The 24,137-nt window shown below is 42.9% G+C and overlaps 1 protein-coding gene across 4 annotated transcripts in view; it reads right to left on the reverse strand.

Moving 5' to 3' along the window:
• Positions 1-4,625: 4,625 nt before the first annotated feature.
• Positions 4,626-24,137, reverse strand: part of grin1b (glutamate receptor, ionotropic, N-methyl D-aspartate 1b) — a 59,779-nt gene continuing 40,267 nt past the window's right edge. For 2 of the 4 annotated variants that reach the window (XM_055920519.1, XM_055920517.1), the window contains 6 exons: positions 19,814-19,971; positions 19,422-19,583; positions 19,039-19,148; positions 18,574-18,719; positions 13,682-13,792; positions 4,626-9,158 (listed from right to left, as the gene is read on the reverse strand). In XM_055920519.1, the coding sequence (XP_055776494.1) occupies positions 9,093-9,158; positions 13,682-13,792; positions 18,574-18,719; positions 19,039-19,148; positions 19,422-19,583; positions 19,814-19,971 (753 nt within the window). In that variant the 3' untranslated portion in view covers positions 4,626-9,092. The remainder of the gene's footprint in view (positions 9,159-13,681; positions 13,793-18,573; positions 18,720-19,038; positions 19,149-19,421; positions 19,584-19,813; positions 19,972-24,137) is intronic. The other 2 variants (XM_055920521.1, XM_055920520.1) reach the window with 1 other exon arrangement.

Raw genomic sequence — 24,137 nt, forward strand, 5'->3', positions numbered from 1 at the left:
GTCATAGCCTATACCTTATCATTGCATCAATATAATAAAATAGAAAGGCTATGTTAGCATTGCATCAATATCCACTCAATAACAGTGTGTACTTAGTTAACTAGTTCCTTTCCTGGAAATGTCTTCCATAGGCCTACATGTAGATCTGTAACGACGGGTGAGTGAAATGAGGGAGGAGTCAAATGCAGAGAGCAAAATGAACGGGAAAACGCTTTAATGTCCTTCAAAACATGGGTGAATGCCCAAAACACTGGCGCTAAACAAACCCCAAACCTCGATACAAACACTGGACAGCGAAAACCCAAAACAAAACACGATACATCACGAAACGTAACAACCAAAAAGCCCGCACAAACACCAGCGGGCAAAACGAACATAAATAACACCCATCCCAAAACCCCAACAAGGAACAGGTGAAAACAATTAGACAGAAACAAATGAAAAGGAAAAAGGGATCGGTGGCAGCTAGTAGACTTGCTACGACGACCGCCGAGCGCCACCCGAAAAGGAGGGGGGGGTACTATTCGTGACAGTACCCCCCCCCCCCCCCCGACGCGGGGCGCGAGGTGCAGGGCGATCCGGATGGAGGCGATGGAATTCCCTTAGTATAGTTGGATCCAATATATCCCGCAACGGGACCCAGCACCTCTCCTTCGGCCTGTACCCCTCCCGGTCCATGAGGTACTGCAGGCCCCTCACCCGTCGTCTGGAGTCCAGAATGGACCGTATCGTGTACGCCGAGGACCCCTCGATGTCCAGAGGGGGCGGAGGGACCTCCGGAACCTCACCTTCCCGCATGGGACCAGCTACCACCGGCCTGAGGAGAGACACATGAAACGAGGAGTTAATACGATAATACGAAGAGAGTAACAATCGATAACACACCTTGTTTATTCTCCTCAGGACTTTAAATGGCCCTACACACTGCGGACCCAGCTTTCGGGCAGGGCAGGCGGAGGGGCAGGTTTCGGGTCGAGAGCCAGACCCTGTCCCCCGGTGCAAACACGGGGTCCTCACTGCGGTGACGGTCACTCCTGGACAGCTCTCCAGGTCTCCTTAGAGCGCTGCACGCACTCCTCCACCGCAGGAGCCTTGGTCTGGCTCTGATGCCATGGTGCCAGAACCGGCTGGTACCCTAAAACACTCAAATGGTGACATGTTGGTTGAGGAGTGGCTTAGTGAGTTCTGGGCCATTTCTGCCCAGGGGATGTATCTTGCCCACTCCCCTGGCAATACGACCGCAGAAACCTACCCACTTCCTGGTTCACTCTCTCCACCTGCCCATTACTCTCCGGGTGATAACCCGAGGTCAGGCTGACCGAGACCACCAGACGCTCCATAAATGCCTTCCATACTCTGGACGTGAACTGGGGACCCCGATCAGAAACGATATCCTCGGGCACCCCATAGTGCCGGAAGACTTGGGTGAATAGTGCCTCCGCAGTCTGCAGGGCCGTAGGGAGACCGGGCAACGGGATAAGACGGCAGGACTTAGAGAACCGATCCACAACGGTTGTAATTTCCCTCGTGGCAAATGCCTAGGAGCCTTACTCTGGGCGCACACCGAACAGGAGGAGACGTAGAATCGCACATCTCTCACCAAGGTAGGCCACCAGTACTTCCCTCTAAGACTTCGCACCGTCCTCGAAATACCCGGGTGACCTGACGAGGGTAGACTATGAGCCCATCGAATCAATTGATCACGAACAGCGAGCGGCACGTACCTACGACCCTCTGGGCACTGTGGAGGCGCAGGTTCCTCCCTTAGTGCCCGCTCAATGTCCGCGTCCACCTCCCATACTACCGGTGCTACCAGCTTGGCAGCCGGAATGATGTGAGTAGGATCGATGGACCGGTCATCAGTGTCGTATAGGCGGAACAGCGCCTACCACCGGTAGTAATTGGCAAACCCTAAGAACCGCTGCACCTCCTTTACCGTGGTCGGAGTCGGCCAATTATGCACGGCCTTGACGCGGTCCCCCTCCATTACCACCCTCGAGGTGGAAATGCGATAACCCAGGAAGGAAACGGCTCGTTTGGAAAACTCACATTTCTCTGCCTTCACGTACAGGTCATGCTCCAGCAGTCGCCCAAGAACCTTGCGCACCAGAGACACATGCTCGGCGCGTGTAGCAGAGTAGATCAAAATGTCGTCAATATACACCACTACACCCTGTCCGTGCAGGTCTCTGAGAATCTCATCAACGAAGGATTGAAAGATGGCTGGAGCATTCTTTAACCCGTACGGCATGACGAGGTACTCATAATGGCCAGATGTGGTACTAAACGCGTTTTTCCACTCATCTCACTCCCGAATACGCACCAGATTATACGCTCTCCTGAGGTCCAATTTCGTGAAGAATCGCGCCCCGTGAAATGATTCCACCGCCGTAGCGATGAGAGGTAGTGGGTAACTAAAAGCCACAGTGATGGAATTTAGACCTGGATAATCAATACACGGACGCAAACCACCCTCCTTTTTCTTCACAAAAAAGAAACTCGAGGAGACGGGTGACATGGAGGGCCAAATGTACCCATGTCCCAGAGCCTCCGTGACATATGTCTCCATAGCCAACGTCTCCTCCTGGGACAATGGATACACGTGACTCCTGGGGAGTGCAGCGTTTACCTGGAGGTTTATCACGCAATCCCCCTATCGATGGGGTGGTAATATGGTCGCCTTCCTCTTACTGAAGGCGATAGCCAAATCGGCATACTCAGCAGGAATGCGCATGGTGGAAACCTGGTCTGAACTCTCCACCGTTGTCGCACCGATGGGAACTCCTAAACACTTGCCTGAACACTCATCAGACCACCCCTGGAGAGCTCCCTGTCTCCACGAAATAGTAGGATTGTGAATAGCCAGCCAGGGAATCCCCAGCACCACCGGAAACGCAGGTGAATCGATAAGGAACAGACTAATCCGCTCCTTATGATTCCCCTGCGTAATCATCTCCAGAGGAATCGTGGCCTCCCTGAACAGCCCTGACCCTAAAGGTCGACTATCTAAGGAGTTCAAAGGGGAAGGGGGGTGTCTACCTTAACTAACGGAATCCTCAACCTCTGGGCGAGTCCGCGATCAATAAAATTCCCCGCTGCACCTGAATCGACTAGTGCCTTATGCTGGAGAGAGGGGTAAAACCTCAGAAAACAGATTAACAAAAACGTGTGACCAACAGGAAGCTCTGGGAGAGTGTGGTGCTGACTCACCTGGGTTGGCCTGCCCTCTCGACTCCCAGATGGACTCCTCCAGCACCGACCGGAAGTGTGCCCTCTCCGGCCACACTGGGTACAGGAGGAGCCTCCTCCTCCGGTCTCCCTAGACGCAGCCCCTCCTAGCTCCATAGGAATGGGAGTGGGGGGGGGGGGGGGGGGGGCAGGAGGTGGAACTGACAGGACCCTTTCAGAAAGTCCACGAGCAGCCAGCAGATGGTCTAGCCGGATAGACATGTCAATCAGCTCATCCAAGCTGAGCATAGTGTCCCGACAAGCCAGCTCCCTGCGGACGTCCTCTCTTAGGCTACACCTGTAATGGTCTATCAGGGCCCTGTCGTTCCACCCTGCTCCAGCGGCCAAAATCCGGAAGTCCAACGCAAAGTTCTGAGCGCTCCTCGTCCCCTGCCGGAGATGGAACAACCTCTCACCCGCCGCTCGGCCCTCCAGGGGATGATCGAACACAGCCCGGAAACGGCGGGTGAACTCCAGGTAATGACCCCTCGCAGAGTCGGGCCCGTTCCAGACGGCGTTGGCCCACTCCAGGGCCCTACCCGTCAGGCAGGAGACGAGGACAATCACGCTATCCTCGTCCGAGGGAGCAGGCCGAACGGTGGCCAGGTAGAGATCGAGTTGTAGCAGAAATCCCTGGCACCCTGCCGCTGCTCCATCGTACTCCCTCGGAGGCGTGATGCACAGAGCGCTGGCACCGGATCCCGCTGGAGGAGATGGTAGAGTTGCTGGTGGGAGGGTAGGTGGGGTAGTAGGGAGACCACTCCTCTCCCAACGGTCCATCCTCTCCATCATATGATCCATTGCTGATCCAATGCGATGGAGGATGGACGTATGATGAAGGACTCTCTCCTCCATCGTGGGGAGAGGGGTGGTCGCTGCTCCTGCTGACTCCATCTGGAGGTGCGGGCTTCTGTAACGACGGGTGAGTGAAATGAGTGAGGAGCCAAATGCAGAGAGCGAAATGAACGGGAAAACGCTTTAATGTCCTTCAAAACGTAACAGTTCCAAAACATGGGTGAATGCACAAAACACTGGCGCTAAACAAACCCCAAACCTCATTACAAACACTGGACAGCGAAAACCCAAAACAAAACATGATACATCACCAAACGTAACAACCAACAAGCCCGCACAAACACCAGCGGGCAAAACTAACATAAATAACACCCATCCCAAAACCCCAACAAGGAACAGATGAAAACAATTAGACAGAAACAAACGAAAAGGAAAAAGGGATCGGTGGCAGCTAGTAGACCGCGACGACGACCGCCGAGCACCACCCGAACAGGAAGGGGAGCTACCTTCGGTGGTATTCGTGACAAGATCTAGTGGGCTATATGCTGCCTTTATTGTTTAGGTTACTTATCAAAAGTTGAATAAATTAACGTGTGTCCAAATAGCATTTAATATATCAGACATTTTATTAGTACAACTGATTTCTATTACAAACAGATATTATAATGTATAGTCATTATTCACACAATATAGGAATGATATTCAAAGCACATTTGGTAGTGATTGATAATCAAGTTATAGTAACTTACTATATCTTAAAGCCCTGCAAAATTGTAATTTTACATTAAAATAATACAGAACTGTGTTGTTGAATATGTTTTGAGTCGCCTGAACGACAATTGTACAATTTAATCACAGTCTGTAGTGCTATCACACAATCCAATGTAATCTGTTTTCCCAAGCATTGCAACTACTGAACTTTATTGGCTAACAGAACAGAAATTTTCACAGCCTAAACAAACCCAACCATTTCGAGTTACAATTCTGAATAAATACTCTGTTTTGAGAAATTAGATTATCAAATATTTCTACCTCAATTTAAACTTCATTAATAATTATTATACTTACATAATCATTTAGGTATATTTTCAGTATCCATGAGAACATTGACACAACCAAAGCTAAACTTCCGATCTCTAGTTGATGGCTACATTGTTATAAGTAATAATTAATATATTTCCCCACATTATTTCACTTGAATGATAAATGGAACACCTATGCAAAATTGAGCCCGTCAATACTGAAACCATAATAAAAAATTCAAAAATTATTCCAGACAGATCAATTCATGTCTCTCTCTAAAACCATCAACATTTAAAACGAGCCTATTGCACAATAACATCTTCTCGGCCCATAAAATACAGGTATAGTAACAGTTACAGGTATATATTTCACATTCTTAATTTCTCACAATTATGAGCAAAGCCCTCATGTTGATTGTTTAAAGGCCCAGTGCAGTCAAAAACATTGTTTTCCCTTTGTTTTATATATATATATTTTATATATATACACCATGTGGTTAGAATAATACTGTGAAATTGTGAAAATTAAGATAATGTCCTTTCAGTGTAAGAGCTGTTTGAAAAGACCGCCTGAAATTTCAGCCTGTTTTGGTGGGATGGAGTTTTGGCAGTAAATTAGTTAATAAACCAATAAGAAAGAGAGTTCCAGTTTTCCGCTCCCCACTCAGACCACTCCCAGACAGTCCTAGCTAAATTCTTGCTTGAGAAATTGCTCAAGCAATTCTTTTTGTCCATTTTAAATGAAAACAATCACAGTACTGTAAGGTACTTAATTGTCACCCAGAAATGATTTGATATTGAGATAAAAACGGCTGCATTGGATCTTTAAGACAAAAGTGCTAAACAGTGTTTCAGATCTTGAGTCAGGAACATGCCAGGATACACTTTAGCTACACCGAAGGATCTCTGACAGGTTTTTGCAGGAAACAAACTTTTTTACAATATGTAGTTTTTGCAATTAATCAATTTGCTATTGACAGACTAAATGTCGGTGTAAATGCAGTAAGAGAAATAGGAAAGGGTGAGGGATTTTATTAATCTAATCTCACATATAAAGCAAAAATACAGTGATATAGTGAAATATATTATTATATTAGGAATACAAAGTAGTATAGGTCATTAACTTATAGGGTTAATCACACAGCTACAACAGCCATCTTAGCCGATTACCAGAACGCCCCTAAGGTTGAAAGAACTTATATATGTATATATATATATATATATTTATATACACATATACATAATATACACACCACGATAACATAGATATCATTACAGGATATTTTGAGCCAAAGAGAGACAATCATTGTCAGTGCAGTCTAGGCTCAAAACATCCAGAAATCATGTACACGTCACAATATCCTCAATAATGGCATGATATAAAAGAGACTATGTAGAGAGACACAGTGTCTTCAGAAAGTATTCACACCCATTGACTTTTTCCACGTTGTTATGTTACAACCTGAATATAAAATTGATTACATTGAGATGTTGTGTCACTGGACTACACAATATCCCATAATGTCAAAGCGGAATTATGTTTTTAATTTTATTTGACAAATTAATGAAAAATGATAAACGGACATTTCTTGAGTCAATAAGTATTCAACCCCTTTGTTATAGCTAACCTAAATAAGTTCAGGAGCTAAAATGTACTTAACAAGTCACATAAGTTGCATGGACTGTGTACAATAATAGTGTTTAAGATGATTTTTGAATGACTACCTAATCTCTGTACCCCACACATACAATTATCGGTAAGGTACCTCAGTCGAGCAGTGAATTTCAAACAAAGATTCAACCACAAAGACCAGGGAGGTTTTCTAATGCCCCACAAAGAAGGGCACCAATTGGTAGATGGTTTTTTTTTTTAAAACAGACGTAGAATATCCCTTTGAGCATGGTGAAGTTATTAATTACACTTTGGATAGTGTATCAATACACCCAGTCACTACAAAGGTACAGGCATCGTTCCAAACTCAGTTGCCAGAGAGGAGGGAAACAACTCAGGGATTTCCCCATGAGGCCAATGGTGACTTTAAAACAGTTCCAGAGTTTAATGGCTATGACAGGAGAAAACTAGATAGGAGAAGAAAAAAAAGGATGAATCAACCACATTGTACTTACTCCACAATACTAACCTAATTGACAGAGTGAAAAGAAAGAAGTCTGTACATAATTAGAAGATTCCAAAACATGCATCATATTTTACAACAAGGCACTAAAGTAATACTGCAAAAATTATGGCAAAGCAATTAACACTTTTGGGCAAATCTAATACAACACATTACTGAGTACCACTCTCCATATTATCAAGCATCGTGGTGGCTGCATCATGTTATGAGTATTGTTATGTTATGCTTGTAATCGTTAAGGACTTGGGAGTTTTTCAGGATAAAATAAATAAAGGAGAAGTTGGGAGCTAAACACAGGCAAAATCCTAGAGGGAAACCTGGTTCAGTCTGCTTTCCACCAGACACTGGGAGATTAATTCACCTTTCAGCAGGACAATAACCCAAAACACAAGGCCAAATCTACACTGGAGTTGCTTATCAAGAAGACAGTGAATGTTCCTGAGTGGCCGAGTTACAGTTTTGACTTGAATCTACTTGAAAGTATATGGCAAGACCTGAAAATGGTTGTTCTAGCAATGATCAACAACCAATTTGACAGGCCTTGAAGAATTTTGAAAAGAGTAATGTGCAAATGTTGCACAATCCAGGTGTGGAATGCTCTTAGAGACTTACCCAGAAAGACTCCTAGCTGTAATCGCTGCCAAAGGTGCTTCAACAAAGTATTGACTCAGGGGTTTGAATAGTTATGGAAATTAGATATGTTTGTATTTAATTTACAATATATTTGCAAAAATGTCTAAAAACATGTTTTCACTTTGTCTTTATGGGGTATTGTGTGTAGAGGGGTGAAAAAAAAACAACAGTTAATCAATTTTGAATTCAGGCTGTAACACAACACAATTTGAATACTTTCTGAAGGCACTATATAGGCTATATAGAGAGACTTGATGTTGACTGATAAATTGATTTGCATTAATGACCATGTAACACTGTCAAACCGACAAATGTAGAGAGCAATTTTCTTGAATGAACAACAACATAGCCTACAGCACTAGTGGTTACCAGTCTATTTCTGTTGATGGCAACTCCTTCACCGATGTCATGCCAAAGACGTTTGGCTCAGAAACATTGTAGTATTGTTGAATGCTGAGAATAGTCTGCCACGCAATCAATGCTGTACCACTGAGAGAATGAAGTAAATAAACACATAAAAGGGGCTAAGAAAGACATCTATAGCTAAAGAAAGGGATTGCAGCTGATATGAGTGCTACAATGGACAAAGTGTGTTTAACTTGGATTTACACTTAGATATTAACATAGCTGTATGCTGCTAATTTATAAATTGACAACTTGTCCATTGTTATTGCCACACTACATCGTATTAGCTAAAGCTAACAAAAACCTGTCGATAAATGGAACACAGGAAAACCTTATGAAAATACAATGTCAAATACATCTAACTACAGTAGCCTACATGTCTAAGGTTTGTCTAAATAAGTGGAGGTAGTAAGACATTGACATCACAAAATACTCTTAAACATGATCTATTAAATCTATCGCTTATTGAAATCAGAAACACAGTGCATGACGATGTATTGCGAATGACATGATCAGAAAATGTATATATTTCTTGTTGTTTCACACGTAAAGTACACAACTACATGACTCTAGCAGGCAGATTATAAAAAATAAACCTAAAGCTATCATTGTGCTGGGTCAGGCCTCTGTGTGGGAAAAAACAGGTGGTTTGGCTCCATTGTGAATTGGCACAGTTTGTCAGTGGGATGTCAGCTATCCAGTTCCCGCCTGTCGTGTTTGGTGGGGAATGAGCAGAACACATGTTCTATGTGGGTAGATAGAGAACAGGATGGGCAATGGCTCAGGTGGCGTAGCAGCAATGGACCAGCTTCTGTCTCCAAACCAGGATCCTCTCTCTCATTTCAGTCCTCTCATTTCTCTCTCTCTCAATCTCTCACACCACCGTGCTGACAGAGGGGTCTGACAAGTTGAGCTGGCCTGTGATGTCCGTGGGATAAGGCTGCAGAGAGTATGGGAAGAACACAAGATAGAACAAATTATTTCATCTGTACTCACATCATATATATTCACGGTGCATACAACACAACAAATGTTATGTAACATAATTATGTCATACTTTTCATCAAGTCCCCCCCCCCCCTCCCCCCGCAAGGCAGTGTTTGCCTGTGATTCGGAATGGTTGTTTGGACAGATCAAGCTCAGCACCGCAGGGAGCCTATGAACTGTGCATGCTGATCAATAAACAAAGCAAGGTCACAGATGTGAGACTAAGCTACAGTGTTGTTGCCAAGTAACTGGATTTTTTTCCGGCTGTATGGTATTGATTTATACAGAGATGTGTTGTCCCAGCCCATTTTGCATATTTTGCCTGCAAGTGTAATATGGATTTTTAAATGAATGCTAAATTTCATACCCTGACATTTTGGAGCACAGAACACAATTTATCATCAGTGTTGGGAAGAATCTTCAGTTTGGTGTTACAAAGGGTCTATGAAATGGCCTATCCTCGGTTACCATGGAAACTGACATGATAATATCCAGGCACGGATGTTTTTGTCCTGCTGAGAAATAGTTCATTTCACCACGGATTACCAATTACCATTGTATAAAAGTGATTATAATACAGTGGATGAAAGGCATGAAGCTATTTATCATTCAAAATTACCACCACCTTAAAAAAAATGTTTTCTTGGGTCAAGTATTCTTGTTGTGACCAAGAAATCCATAAAGGAAATGTAAGAAGTTGACATGATATTCCACGAAAATGAGATTGTACCAAGGGTACAACGTTGTGGAACGTTAAGATAGAGATATGCTACTGTATGTAGAATAAACATGCCTTTCTGACATGTAGAATAAGGAAACACATCCGTTTTATTCATGGCATTTCTATCTGCGACGTTCAACAACATTTGACTACTGAACATGTGTGACCTCACTGTTTCCAATGCCGTTACAATTTTAGGTACAGCTTCACATTCCGAATCATAGCTCACAGCACCTCCTGCCAACAGACAGGCGAACAGTATGACAACAGTCTACACCAGTGTTTCCCAACCTGGTCCTCGTATACCCCCAACAATACACATTTTTATTTTAACCCTGGACAAGCACACCTGATTCAACTTGTCAACTAATCATCAAGCCCTCAATAAGATGAATGAGTTGTGTTTGTCCAGGGCTACAACAACAATGTGTACTGTTGGGGGTACTCCAGGACCAGGGTTGGGAAACACTGGTCTACTCCACAACAACCAAGGAGGTGGAAAGAAGCAGTGTGGCATATGGTGTGGATACCGATACTTACAATCCGTTGAAATCCATTTATAAATAAACACTGATATAAAATAATAGGATGGTTACAACAAAAATAAATGGGTAAATTCCAATAAAAGTGTAGACATTTTTTTGTGGGTAGTTTTAGGCTACCTATTTTTATCACTATATAATAATACAAAATTAATATAAAAATAAAATTGGATTGATTGTCTACAGAGACAGGGCTCTAGAAGATTGACAAACTGCTTTGGATGGCAGAACCTGGAGGCAAAAAGTAAAACAAAATAAACAGTTTTTGAAATGACTAAAATCTTCAGCTGACAATATCAATGCTCAATGTCTAGACTTTGTAGCCTGGTGCTCCAGTCTGTTTGTGCTTCAGTCAAGTAAGTCCTCTCTGAGTTCATCCATTGTCACACCAAACATGTATGGCATCACAAAGAGTTAGCTACAGCACACCAGGCTATTATAAAACTACATTCAGTATGAATGTATGGTGGAATGGTGGAACAAACTCCCTCACGACGCCAGGACAGCGGAGTCAATCACCACCTTCCGGAGACACCTGAAACCCCACCTCTTTAAGGAATACCTAGGATAGGATAAAGCAATCCTTCCGACACCCCCCCCCCCCCCCCCTTAAAAAGATTTAGATGCACTATTGTAAAGTGGCTGTTCCACTGGAGGTCATAAGGTGAATGCACCAATTTGTAAGTCGCTCTGGATAAGAGCGTCTGCTAAATGACTTAAATGTAAATGTTAAATGTAAATGAATCCTGCTACAGTAACCATATATACAGTATTCATGTATCCATAAACAGTTCCAGGACTCCTGGAACGATCGTGTTGAGTTCTGGATAATCTAGTGTAGAAATGATTGTCATTAAATTACCAAGTTCAACATAAAAACGTTTGTTTGAGATTTATCATCAGGACAATACGCAATCCGCAATGACATAAATGGCATGCATATACAGTGCCTTGCAAAAGTATTCATCCCCCTTGGCGTTTTTCCAATTTTTGTGCATTACAACCTGTAATTTAAATGGATTTTTATTTGGATTTTATGTAATGGACATACACAAAATAGTCCAAATTGGTGAAGTGAAATGAAAGAAATTACTTGTTTCAGAAAAAAAAAAAAAAAAAAATGTGTTTAAAAATGTGCGTGCATATGTATTAACCGCTTTGCTATGAAGCACCTAAATAAGATCTGGTGCAACCAATTATCTTCATAAGTCACATAATTAATTAAATAAAGTCCACCTGTGTGCAATCTAAATGTCACATGATCTGTCACACGATCTCAGTATATATACACCTGTTCTGAAAGACCCCAGAGTCTGCAACACCACTAAGCAAGGGGCTCCACCAAGCAGGCGGCACCATGAAGACCAAGGAGCTCTCCAAACAGGTCAGGGACAAAGTTGTGGAGAAGTACAGATCAGGGTTGGGTTATAAAAAAATATCAGAAACTTTGAACATCCTACAAAGCACCAATAAATCCATTATTAAAAAATGGAAAGAATAGGGCACCACAATAAACCTGCCATGAGGGCTGCCCACCAAAACTCACAGACCAGGCAAGGAGGGCATTAATCAGAGAGGCAACAAAGAGATTAAAGATAACCCTGAAGGAGCTGCAAAGCTCCACAGCGGAGATTGGAGTATCTGTCCATAGGACCACTTTAAGCCATACACTCCACAGAGCTGGGCTTTACGGAAGAGTGATGCTTGGTGTTCGCCAAAAGGCATGTGGGAGACTCCCAAAACATATGGAAGAAGGTACTCTGGTCAGATGAGACTAGAATTTAGCTTTTTGGCCATTAAGGAAAACGCTATGTCTGGAGCAAACCCAACCCCTCCCATCACCCCGAGAACACCCTCCCCACAGTGAAGCATGGTAGTGGCAGCATCATACTGTTGGGATGTTTTTCATCGGCAGGGACTGGGAAACTGGTCAGAATTGAAGGAATGATAAATACAGGGAAATACAGGGAAACCTGTTTCAGTCTTCTAGAGATTTGAGACTGGGACGGAGGTTCACCTTCCACCAGGACAATGACCCTAAGCATCCTGCTAAAGCAACACTCGAGTGGTTTAAGGGGAAACATTTAAATGTCTTGGAATGGCCTATTCAAAGCCCAGACCTCAATCTAATTGAGAATCTGTGGTATGACTTAAAGATTGCTGTGCACAGTGCAACCCATCCAACTTGAAGGAGCTGGAGCAGTTTTGCTTTGAAGAATGTACAAAAATCCCAGTGGCTCGTTGTGCCAAGCTTATAGAGACATACCCCAAGAGACTTGCACCTGTAATTGCTGCAAAAGGTGGCTCTACAAAGTATTGACTTTGGGGGGGGTGAATAGTTATGCACGCTCAAGTTTTCAGTTTTTTTGTCTTATTTCTTGTTTGTTTCACAATAAAACATATTTAGCATCTTCAAAGTGGTAGGCATGTTGTGTAAATCAAATGATACAAACCCCCCAAAAATCCATTTTATTTCAAGGTTGTAAGGCAACAAGATAGGGAAAATGCCAAGGGGAGTGAATATTTTCAAAGCCACTGTATTATATTATATCTCCTTTCATTCCCAGCAGCATTTGTTGATTGAAACACTACAAGTACATATTGTTTGGTCAAACACACTCGACAGGAGATCCCTAAAAATGGAAAGTCTGTGGAAAGAAAAGAGAATGTAAAGTCTGTTACCCGGTGCATTTAGATTTTTCTTGGCCATTCTTTTTTTAATGAAAGGATATGACAACAACCACACAAAATGTGACACACACAAAGGAAGGTGCCACACAGACCAATCAGTGAAAGGAGACAAACACACATACACAACTAAAAAGGAGAGCACAAACCAAAATGGTGTCTAGTTTAGCCACAGGAGAAAGACCAGCATAATGACTAGCTCTTGTATCCCTTTGCATAGTAGTCATTAAAAACACACCAAAAAAATGTATCAAAGAAAATTAAAGCCCGTAGCTTTAGACTGCCTACTCCTGCTCATATCGGTTTCCTTCTTTGGTTTAGGACAAATGTCTGGATGGTTTATCGATGACTGACTGACAGACACGTGGCCATGACTGTAACTCCATGTGTGAGGGTGACTGACAAGAGCCTGGAATGAAACGTTTTGCGAGGAGAGATGACAGAAGAGAGAAAAAAGGATGAGGTAAAGGAAGAGAGGAAGAGAGAGAATTACAAGGGAGGGTGTAATTTCCTTCAACTCCTTACCGTGTCTTTGGAGGACCTACGTCTCTTGATGTTGGAGGCCAGGTTGGTACTGATGGACCTAAAAGAGGTTTTCTGTTTGGAGTCAGGCTCTGCTCTATCACTTTTCCTATCCTAAAATAAATATATATGTAGAAACATTATTGGTGTTCCCTGATGAAGGAGTGTGTTTGGTCTCAGTGCAACCCCCCCCCCCCCCCCCCACCACCACACAGACAGACAGACACACACACACACACACACACACACACACACACACACACACACACGACTACATTACTGTACACCAAACCTGCAGAGTAACATGCAGAGTAGTTACACTAGTCTCCATTTCAATTACCAGCTTTAATATGGTCCCGTATCTCATGTCCACTTTCTGTCTACACCCAATGCCATGTGGACATATAAAGTATCCTATAATTGGAGCCGGGTTACTATTAAGATCTGGGTATATTTCTTCTGGCTACTTTTTGAGGACTGCCTCGGATGGCATGGTACAGTAAAATAAGAACCATCCATGGTTATTTTACTTCAAGACGAAAAGCAAAAGCGTGAGCAAAGAAAATGAGCTAGAACGAATGCAATAAAGACAACAATAAGGCAGAGCAAAATATTTTTAGGGGGGGGGGGGGGCGCTGGTTACACAATGATCAGTAAGATCGTGGAAAAAATATGGACCGCCGAATCAATAAACCATGTGGAGTTCAACAAGGTCCCTTTGCGTTATACCAACACGAGTATAATGGCGTTTCTCCCACGACTAAGAGAGCGTTGAAGACTAGGAGGAGCAGGGAAAGTAGATTTTGGTAGTGGGTGTGACTTCAACCAGAAAACATGCAGTGCAGGAAAACCAAAAGGGATACAGTATGTAGAATGAGTGATATGATGTCGAACCTATAGGCCAGCACTGTCCCACATGAACTTGCGTCTTCTTGGTGGCTATAATCCCCTAATAGTCCTTGACTCCTCAAAAAGCATGGACCAGGTCGATTCCACATAACAGATAAGGGAGTCTGATTATAAATAGCCAAATACTGTATATTGCTTTGTGATTTGTTTTATATGTCTAAATCATTTGGAACATTCTTTTCACGTTTTACCCTTTGAAACACGGTATATCAGTATATTCAAGAGATTATTACATCCAGGATATCAACAACAACGGTGAAATCATTGCAGAATCCCCCTTTACAATCTCCACAATTGTGTTCATCTCCTTTTCATTGCAGCCTTCTCAGACCGTTCACCATTGAATGAGGTTGCTCAACAACACCGCCTTGATCAGAGGGCTGTCTGGAATCGTTTGAAATGCTAATACAGCCCGAGAACAGATGACTAGTCATGCATTTCAAATATGGGGAGAAATATAGTTGGTCGAGAAGCATACAGTACATGTAGTGCACCTGAAATTAGGGCACGTTTTTCACTGGTGCCCGTTGTTCGTCTGCCATTATTGTTGTTTAAATATGGACATGTACACCCTTCATACGGCTTAGAGTATAAATCACACATAAATCAATAATACATCATCCAGTCAAAAGCAGGGCATCCATCTTTTAACATAATGAGCATTTGTACGGTATTCATTTGACCTTACAACAATACACAGTGGCCCAGTGGATATGTCCCAGCACAAATATTAGCCGGCCTTGCTTGTGTTTTTCACTTTCCTTAGAAAACAATACCAAATACAACATCTAAAGGAGATGTATTTAGACTTGTTTACCTCACGGCTCAGTAGTCGGAAAGAACAAGACAATTTGTCAAAGCTTCAAAGAACAGTAAGTGCTCTCTCCGTTGAACTGAACAAGGAAATGCTTTTACTGTTGTCACGGCCTGATCTATTTCACTTGTCCTTGTCTACTTCACTGCCTGTCCTGACTTCGAGCCCGTCTGCCTGACCTTGAGCCGTCTTGCACCTTTGCCCCTACTCTGGATTATCGACCCCTGCCTGCCTTGACCTATTGTTTGCCTGCCCCTGTTGTAACAATAAACATTGTTACTTCTACACAGTCTACACTTGGGTCTTACCTGAAACCTGATAACTGTACTATTGTAATTGGGAGCCCTATAGTAATGACCCTATGGCTGGTAGTGTGTGGGAGTGCCCAACCCAATGTTATGGCCTCTGGCACAAGCAGGCGAAGACTTGCAGCAAAATTCACCTCATTGTTGTCCATTGAGATAGAAAATACTTCAAATGAAACTGCTTTTTTAAAAATCTTCCCCAACAGCTTGCATCAGGTTTAACAATCTGCCAACACTGAAAATCAAGTATCTTTTGGTGAGAAGTTATACACAGGCATCTAATGTTGGTGCCTCTGCTTTCAACTGGTAGTGTACCTCGAATATAGTATGATTGTGGACTTCAGGAAACAGCAGAGGGAGCACCCCCCTATCCACATCGACGGGTCAGTAGTGGAGAAGGTGGAAAGTTTTAAGTTCCTCGGTGTACACATCACGGACAAACTGAATTGGTCCACCCACACAGACAGCGTCGTGAAGAAGGCGCAGCAGCGCCTCTTCAACCTCAGGAGGCTGAAGAAATTCGGCTTGTCACCAAAAGCACTCACAAACTTCTACAGATGCACAATCGAGAGCATCCTGTCGGGCTGTATCACCGCCTGGTACGGCAACTGCTCCGCCCACAACCGTAAGGCTCTCCAGAGGGTAGTGAGGTCTGCAGAACGCATCACCGGGGGCAAACTACCTGCCCTCCAGGACACCTACACCACCCGATGTCACAGGAAGGCCATAAAGATCATCAAGGACAACAACCACCCAAGCCACTGCCTGTTCACCCCGCTATCATCCAGAAGGCGAGGTCAGTACAGGTGCATCAAAGCAGGGACCGAGAGACTGAAAAACAGCTTCTATCTCAAGGCCATCAGACTGTTAAACAGCCACCACTAACATTTAGCGGCCGCTGCCAACATACTGACTCAACTCCAGCCACTTTAAAAATGGGAATTGATGGAAATTATGTAAAAATGTACCACTAGCCACTTTAAACAATGCCACTTAATATAATGTTTACATACCCTACATTACCCATCTCATATGTATATACTGTACTCTATATCATCTACTGCATCTTGCCATCTTTATGTAATACATGTACCACTAGCCACTTTAAACTATGCCACTTTATGTTTGCATACCCTACAGTACTCATCTCATATGTATATACCGTACTCTATACCATCTACTGCATCTTGCCTATGCCGTTCTGTACCACCACTCATTCATATATCTTTATGTACATATTCTTTATCCCTTTACACTTGTGTGTGTATAAGGTAGTAGTTGTGGAATTGTTAGGTTAGATTACTTGTTGGTTATTACTGCATTGTCGGAACTAGAAGCACAAGCATTTCGCTACACTCGCATTAACATCTGCTAACCATGTGTATGTGACTAATAAAATTTGATTTGATTTGATTTGATTTAGTAGTCACAGATGACAAAAAGTTAAAGGACCTACAAAGCTAAGCAGCCACTAGCTTTGGTCCCATCGCGAAATGACAACAAGTTGCTTCCGGTCAGCAACTACTAGAGGAACGCACACTAACGCTTTGGACCAGAGAACATTTTCATGAAATGAGATTCACATTAGCTGGTCCCACTTGACACAATCGTCAATGTAATTAAGAAATATATAGCTCAAGTTCAACTTTGACATTTTACAACCAATTAGACCATGTTCAGAAAAAAAAAGGTTTCTCTAAACTGTTGGAGGATTTAATCAGTGGCTGGGAGCATTGCATGCTACTACAGAGTCTTATATGGCTTGTATTGTTTGGCTTGAGTTGGGTCGGTGATCACCAGCACATAGTACCGGCACCTTGAATATCGGCTTAAAAAAATATTATGATCATTGGCACCTGTTTCAGATCCACTTCAAGCACTGGCTTGTACAATATGGATTATATGGTGTGTCAACCAAAGCTAGCCCGCTTAGCCTTTCAAGACACAAAAGGCCAAAGTCCTGTTACTTTCCGATCCCGCTTTACAAACAGTACATGGACATGATGTGCGTCAAGAGAGACCATTGACCAGGAAATGCTTGGCTGCCACCCGTTGTGCTATTTAGTAGCCTAGCCCTTTAGTGAGAGAGCCGGGCCCAGTGTGCATCTGGCTGACTGTACAGCAACATCAGAGCTTCCTGGTGCCCCACTGCACTCACCGGGGTGCACTCCCCTGGTGCACCCCCCCACTGCACTCCCCCACTCTGCCCTTCACAGAGAGAGAGGGGTGGGGATGGGGGAAGGGGGTCATCGTCCCCTCCAGGCAGGGGACCGGCCGTGTCCTTGTGCGCTCAGACACACAGCAGCTGAAGATGAGGATAATGAAATCAGTCCTTTCACAGGCGCAGGGGAGTGTGCTGTACGTATGCATGTGGAGCTGCAAATATCCTTGCAGCTGTTTGTTACATTCATGTTTTGGGAGGGATTTGGAGTGCAAAAAAACATGGATCTGTCATTATAAGTCATTTCCAAATTTAGAGAAGTAGCATGCAGCTCAATTTCTATAATACCCAACTAGCTCTGTGGAAGGTTATAATGTAACTTTTTCTAATCCTGTCCACATGAATCACTCTCCAATGGCGGTTACCTGCGACAATCTCAAAATAAATGGAAAAAGGGTAGAATAATTATTGAATTGGCAAAGGCAAAGAATTTAATTAGATTTCAACAACAGACTATAAGTCTATCCCCAGTGAAGTTTATTTTTTTATTTTTTTTACAAACGCTGACCGGATTTACTAAGATCCCCACTGGCCGCATTAGATCCAGATATGGCTTGCGAGTTGCGAGTTTGAGACCCTACTCTACAGGATGTTGTCTGAAGTGCTGCCCTGTTGGGGCCTGTGTGTGAAGACGGGCAGATCATACCTGTAGGTTCTTCCTCCACACATTGACCGCAGCGAAGGCCAGCTGCATCTGCTTCCTGCGGGCATCTTTGTGGCGCTTATACGCAATCTCAATAAAGATGAGGAAGATTCCAGCAACGATACCCCCAGCAACCAACATGAACACACCTGTTAGGAGGCAATTTGGACGTGCCAACCTGTTATTTTACTGCCTGCGGTGCACAGGCCATACTATTAACCCAAGTCTCCAGTGGCCCCTGCATCCTCCATGGAGAACCATTTTGAACACAATAAACCTAATGACAATAATCTGTCAAACTTCTGCAGATAAAGGAATACCTTCACACCAATTTGAATACCTACACACCTGCTATAGACTAACGTTCTGGCTCAGACAAGGGGGGCTACTTCCTTACACACCAGTTTACTATTTGCATTTCCTCTAATTTCTGTATCATTATGGACTAAATTGGAGAACCGTACATACCTGCCATGTTCTCAAAAGTGAGGGTGGCTGGGGCATTGCTTCTGGAGTCACACTCCTGGTATCTCACCCATGTTTTATCTAGTTCCTCCATGAACCCATTCTCATGAGAGCTGTTATGGGAGAAGAGCCAGATCATACTTTAGGTTAGGTCTCAAACAGTAAATACTGATACAATACATAGAGTATACTATGGGGTGGTTTCCTGGACACACATTAGGCTTAGGCTGGGACTGAAAAGCTACAGTATCTCAATGGAGACTCTCCATTGACCATGCTTTTTAGTCTAGGACCAGGCTTAATCTGTGTCCAGGAAACGACCCTTATTATAATATTGTATGGTAGCATGTTGCTTCAATTGTATCTTGTTGTTGGCCAATATTCACCTAAGAATGGACAGGGAAACGTTTTGCTTCCAAGGGCTGTCCTTCCGCATGCCTATGCCGAAGCCGGAGCGGAAGAACAGCTCTCCTGTTGTCACCAAGTCACACTTCTGTGATGCCTCAAACTCCAAGACGGCAGAGTCCCAGATGAACGCGTGCAGTTTGCTGAGGGAGGGAGGGACACGGACAACAGAGAAGAGGAGGAATGGGAACGAATGAGTGTATGAAAATGCACACTAGATAACCACATCATGTCATTATTGTCTTCCTCGCACTATTGCTCACCTGGGATAGCATAAATACTGTACATTCAGCATTATGGCCTCCCCCATTGGAATTTTCAGAGTATTAACCCCCCACCCCCATCCCCTGGAGCTGCCACAGCTGTTGCTCACTTGTCGCGCACAGCTTGGATGGCCTCAGCAGCGCTTTCGTAGTTGTGCTTCTCCATGTGGCGGTACATGGTGCTCAACTCCACTTGGCGCCGAAAGTAGATGTCCACCGAACTCTGCTTCACTGTGGCGTAGATGAACTTGTCTGATGGGTTTCGCAGCTGAGACACAGAGACACAAACAGAGGCACAGCACTCAGTCAGTCATCCTCCATGACTGTCCTTTACATAAGCTTTCACCCATAAAATATCTGCACTCAATGAATGTTGTTGTTGCTTATTTCCCCAGAATGCCATCAGCATTTCTTATCATTTCAAATCCATCTCAATCTTTCATTGATCCTAGGTGCATCAGGTGCATGTATTTTTTATATGTGTGTCTTTGTAATCATTGATGATGCTTGTGGTGATTTAAACAATTTCCCAAGTTGGGATCAATAAAGTACTACTACTACTCTACTCTACACTCCCTATACTGCCGACTTTCAATAATAGCTTTTCACCCAAGGTCTATTTGGGCCCTCTCTAAGAGTTCCTATTACCAAAAAGACTAAAATGAAGGAGAAGACAGAGACAAAGACGATTTAGCGAAAGACCGCCATATTGTTAGCATTAGTCTTAACTCCAATGGGAATGCTAACCGGTCATTTTTAATAGGCCGCGTGGTGCATTCTGGGTCAAGGAGTGCATAAAAGAGAACAGGAGGTACACATGGGTTCGCACTGCTAAAATTGCATTGCATACAGTACTGTAATGCGGTAAAATACAGTATACCATTTATGTAGCATAAGCTTTCATACAAAGTGACAACAGTGAGTCCACATTTTCTCATATGTGACCCCAGTGGGAATCAAACCCACAACTCTAATGTTGCTAGAGCCACACTTTTACGAACTGAGGCACGTACAGAAGAACTACAACAATACCATAATAATTAAATCAAACGCTGAATCTCAAATAGCCGCCTGTCCCTTTTTAATAGCCGGACAATGGCACACATTTCAGCAAATAAACCTGTTTCAAATAAACACCGGTCTAAATAAATTGTTTACAAGGTTAACATGAATGACCATGTCTTGTTTACAAGGTTTAATGTTTGATTTGTTACAGTAAATAATTCAGTAATGACTCAAAAAAAAATTGACAATCATCCGTTTTTATCTGCAGAAAGAAACTGCTAGCCATTGGCTGCTAACAGCTGACAACTGCTAGCTAACTGGCAAGCACAAAAACAGTCAACAACTTCGGGAGTACAGACCCCAATAAATTGTCCGATCGCCCCTTAATGGTTTAAGTAAAAACTCCTGAAGAATAACAGTCAAAGAGGAGAATAATGATTATGCCAAGGAAGTTTTTTATTTGAAATAAAGGCATATTATGGCATATTATGACAAAATATATTATGACAAAATAAATGTGATATAGTGTGTAAACTACACGTTAGTGCAGGAGGTGCTGGAGGTGAATGCTGGAATTCAACAATTAAATATGCAAATGAGCAAAACCTGTATGCATTAAGGAAATAGATGCCTGGCTCAAATAGAAGCCTGTCTCTAATAACCACCTGTTTTGTCCAGTGATTTAAGCAAATACTTTCCTATGGCGATCCTCATGAGAGCCAGTTCCATCATAGCACTTGATGGTTTTTGCGACTGCACATGAAGAAACTTTCAAAGTTCTTGAAATTTTCTGGATTGACTGACCGTCATGTCTTAAAATAATGATGGACTGTTGTTTCTCTTTGCTTATTTGAGCAGATTTTGCCATAAAATGGACTTGGTCTTTTACCACCCCTACCTTTTCACAACACAACTGATTGGCTCAAACGGATTAAGGAAAGACTTTCCACAAATTAACTTTTAACAATGCACACCTGTTAATTGAAATGCATTCCAGGTGACTACCTCATGAAGCTGGTTGAGAGAATGCCAAGAGTGTGCAAAACTGTTATCAAGGCTAGGGAGGTCACTTTGAAGAATCTCAAATATAAAATATATTTTGATTAGTTTAACACTTTTTTGGTCACTATCTGATTCCATGTGTAATTCATAGTTTTGATGTATTCACTATAATTCTACAATGTAGAAAATAGTAAAAATAAAGAAAATCCTGGAATGAGTAGGTGTATATTAAATACTGTATATTATTTAGTATATGTAAAGACAAGATTAAATCAATAATAGTCTGATGGGTGACAATAGTAGCCTATCACCTGGGAATTATATATTTACCGGGAAATTCGAGGCATTATCAAGTGCTTGTTAAATTGTGAATGAGAGACTGATCAAGTGTGTACAGACTGTACAAAAAAACTAAGCAGAGCTCATGCTTTTAATGCAACTTTTTTCAAACCATCAATCAGGCAAGTGCACAGATAGGGCTCTACCTGTGCACATGCCCCTTTTCCCTTCCAGTCTCTAAAGTAACCTTTTGTTTTGGTATTTTGGTATTTTTGAAAGGTATGTACACGGCCCTGAGTTCAATACAATACTGTAAAATTAATGATAAAAAATACGAAGATGTATGATTGCCATCCTCATGAGCTGACCACCCTCCCTCAGGCCAAGGATGTGGCATGCAATGACACCAATCCAGACCAAATGCTCAAAGCATACTTGATACAAACTAATGCCTGCTAAACATTATGGTACTATAATTTATTTCATTTGATTACGGTACACTTATACTGAGTACATCTAACATTAGGAACACCTTCCTAGGGATGCTGGCTCATGTTGACTCCAATGCGTCCCATAATTGTGTCAAGTTGGCTGGATGTCCTTTGGGTGGTGGACCATACACACAGGAAACTGTTGAGTGTGAAAAACCCAGCAGCGTTGCAGTTCTTGACACAAACCGGTGCGCCTGGTTGTTAATGTTTTGTATACTCAGTGTATGTTGTAATTATATCTGAACAATGCATACATATTGATGCAAAAGTAGCTAAGATGGGGAGAGGTCTGTCCATAATAAAGCGCTGTTCTGCCTTCATAAGAAATGCTATCAACAAGGCAGGTCCTACAGGCCCTAGTTTTGTCACACCTGGACTACTGCCCAGTCGTGTGGTCAGGTGTAACAAAGAGGGACTTGCAATTGTCCCAGAACAGGGCAGCTCGACTGGCCCTTAAATGTATATGGAGTGCTAACATTAATAATATGCATGTCAATCTCTCCTGGCTTAAAGTAGAGGAGAGATTGACTTCATCACTACTTGTATTTGTAAGAAGTATTGACATGTTGAATGCACAGAGCTGTCTGTTTGAACTACTAGCACACAGCTCAGACACCCATGCATACCCCACAAGACATGCCACCAGAGGTCTCTCGAGAGTCCCCAAGTTCAGAACAGACTATGAGAGGCGCACAGTACTAAATAGAGCCATGAGTACATGGAACTCTATTCCACTTCAAATAACTAATGCAAGCAGTAAAATCAGATTTAAAAAACAGATAAAAATACACCTTATGGAACAGCGGGGACTGTGAAGACACACATGATAAAATACGCACTATACACACACGTACACATGTGGCCTGAGGGCACACAATTAATGTGTTGTGAAATCTGTTTTTAATTGTATAAAACTGCCTTAATGTTGCTGGACCCAAGGAAGAGCTAATCGGGGTCTACAGTGCCTTTGGAAAGCATTCAGACCCCTTGACTTTTTCAAAATGTTGTTACATTACAGCCTTATTCTAAAATAGATTTTTTTTTTTATCCTCCACAATCTACACACAATACCCCATAATGACAAAGCGAGAACATTTTTTAATTTATTTTTGCTAATTTATTATTATTTTTAAACAGAAATACCTGATTTACATAGGTATTTTCCGACCCTTTGCTATGAGACTCGAAATTAAACAGGTGCATCCTGTTTCCATTGATCATCTTTTTTCTACAACTTGATTGGAGTCCACCTCTGGTAAATTCAATTGATTGGACATGATTTGGCACACACCTGTCTGTATAAGGTCCCACAACTGACAATAACCAAGCCAGGAGGTCGAAGGAATTGTCCGTAGAGCTCCGAGACAGGATTGTGTCGAGGGACAGATCTGGGGAAAGGTACCAAAACATTTTGCTCCAGCATTGAATGTCCCCAAGAACACAGTGGCCTCCATCATTCTTAAATGGAAGAAGTTTGGAACCACCAAGACTCTTTCTAGAGCTGGCCACTCGGCCAAACTGAGCAATTGGGGGAGAAGGGCCTTTGTCAGGGAGGTGACCAAGAACCCGATGGTAACTCTGACAGACCTCTAGAGTTCCTCTGTGGAGATGGGAGAACCTTCCAGAAGGACATCCATCTCTGCAGCACTCCAACAAT

This window comes from Salvelinus fontinalis, chromosome 4 (genome assembly GCF_029448725.1).
Source record: "Salvelinus fontinalis isolate EN_2023a chromosome 4, ASM2944872v1, whole genome shotgun sequence".
Classification (NCBI taxonomy): Eukaryota; Metazoa; Chordata; class Actinopteri; order Salmoniformes; family Salmonidae; genus Salvelinus; species Salvelinus fontinalis.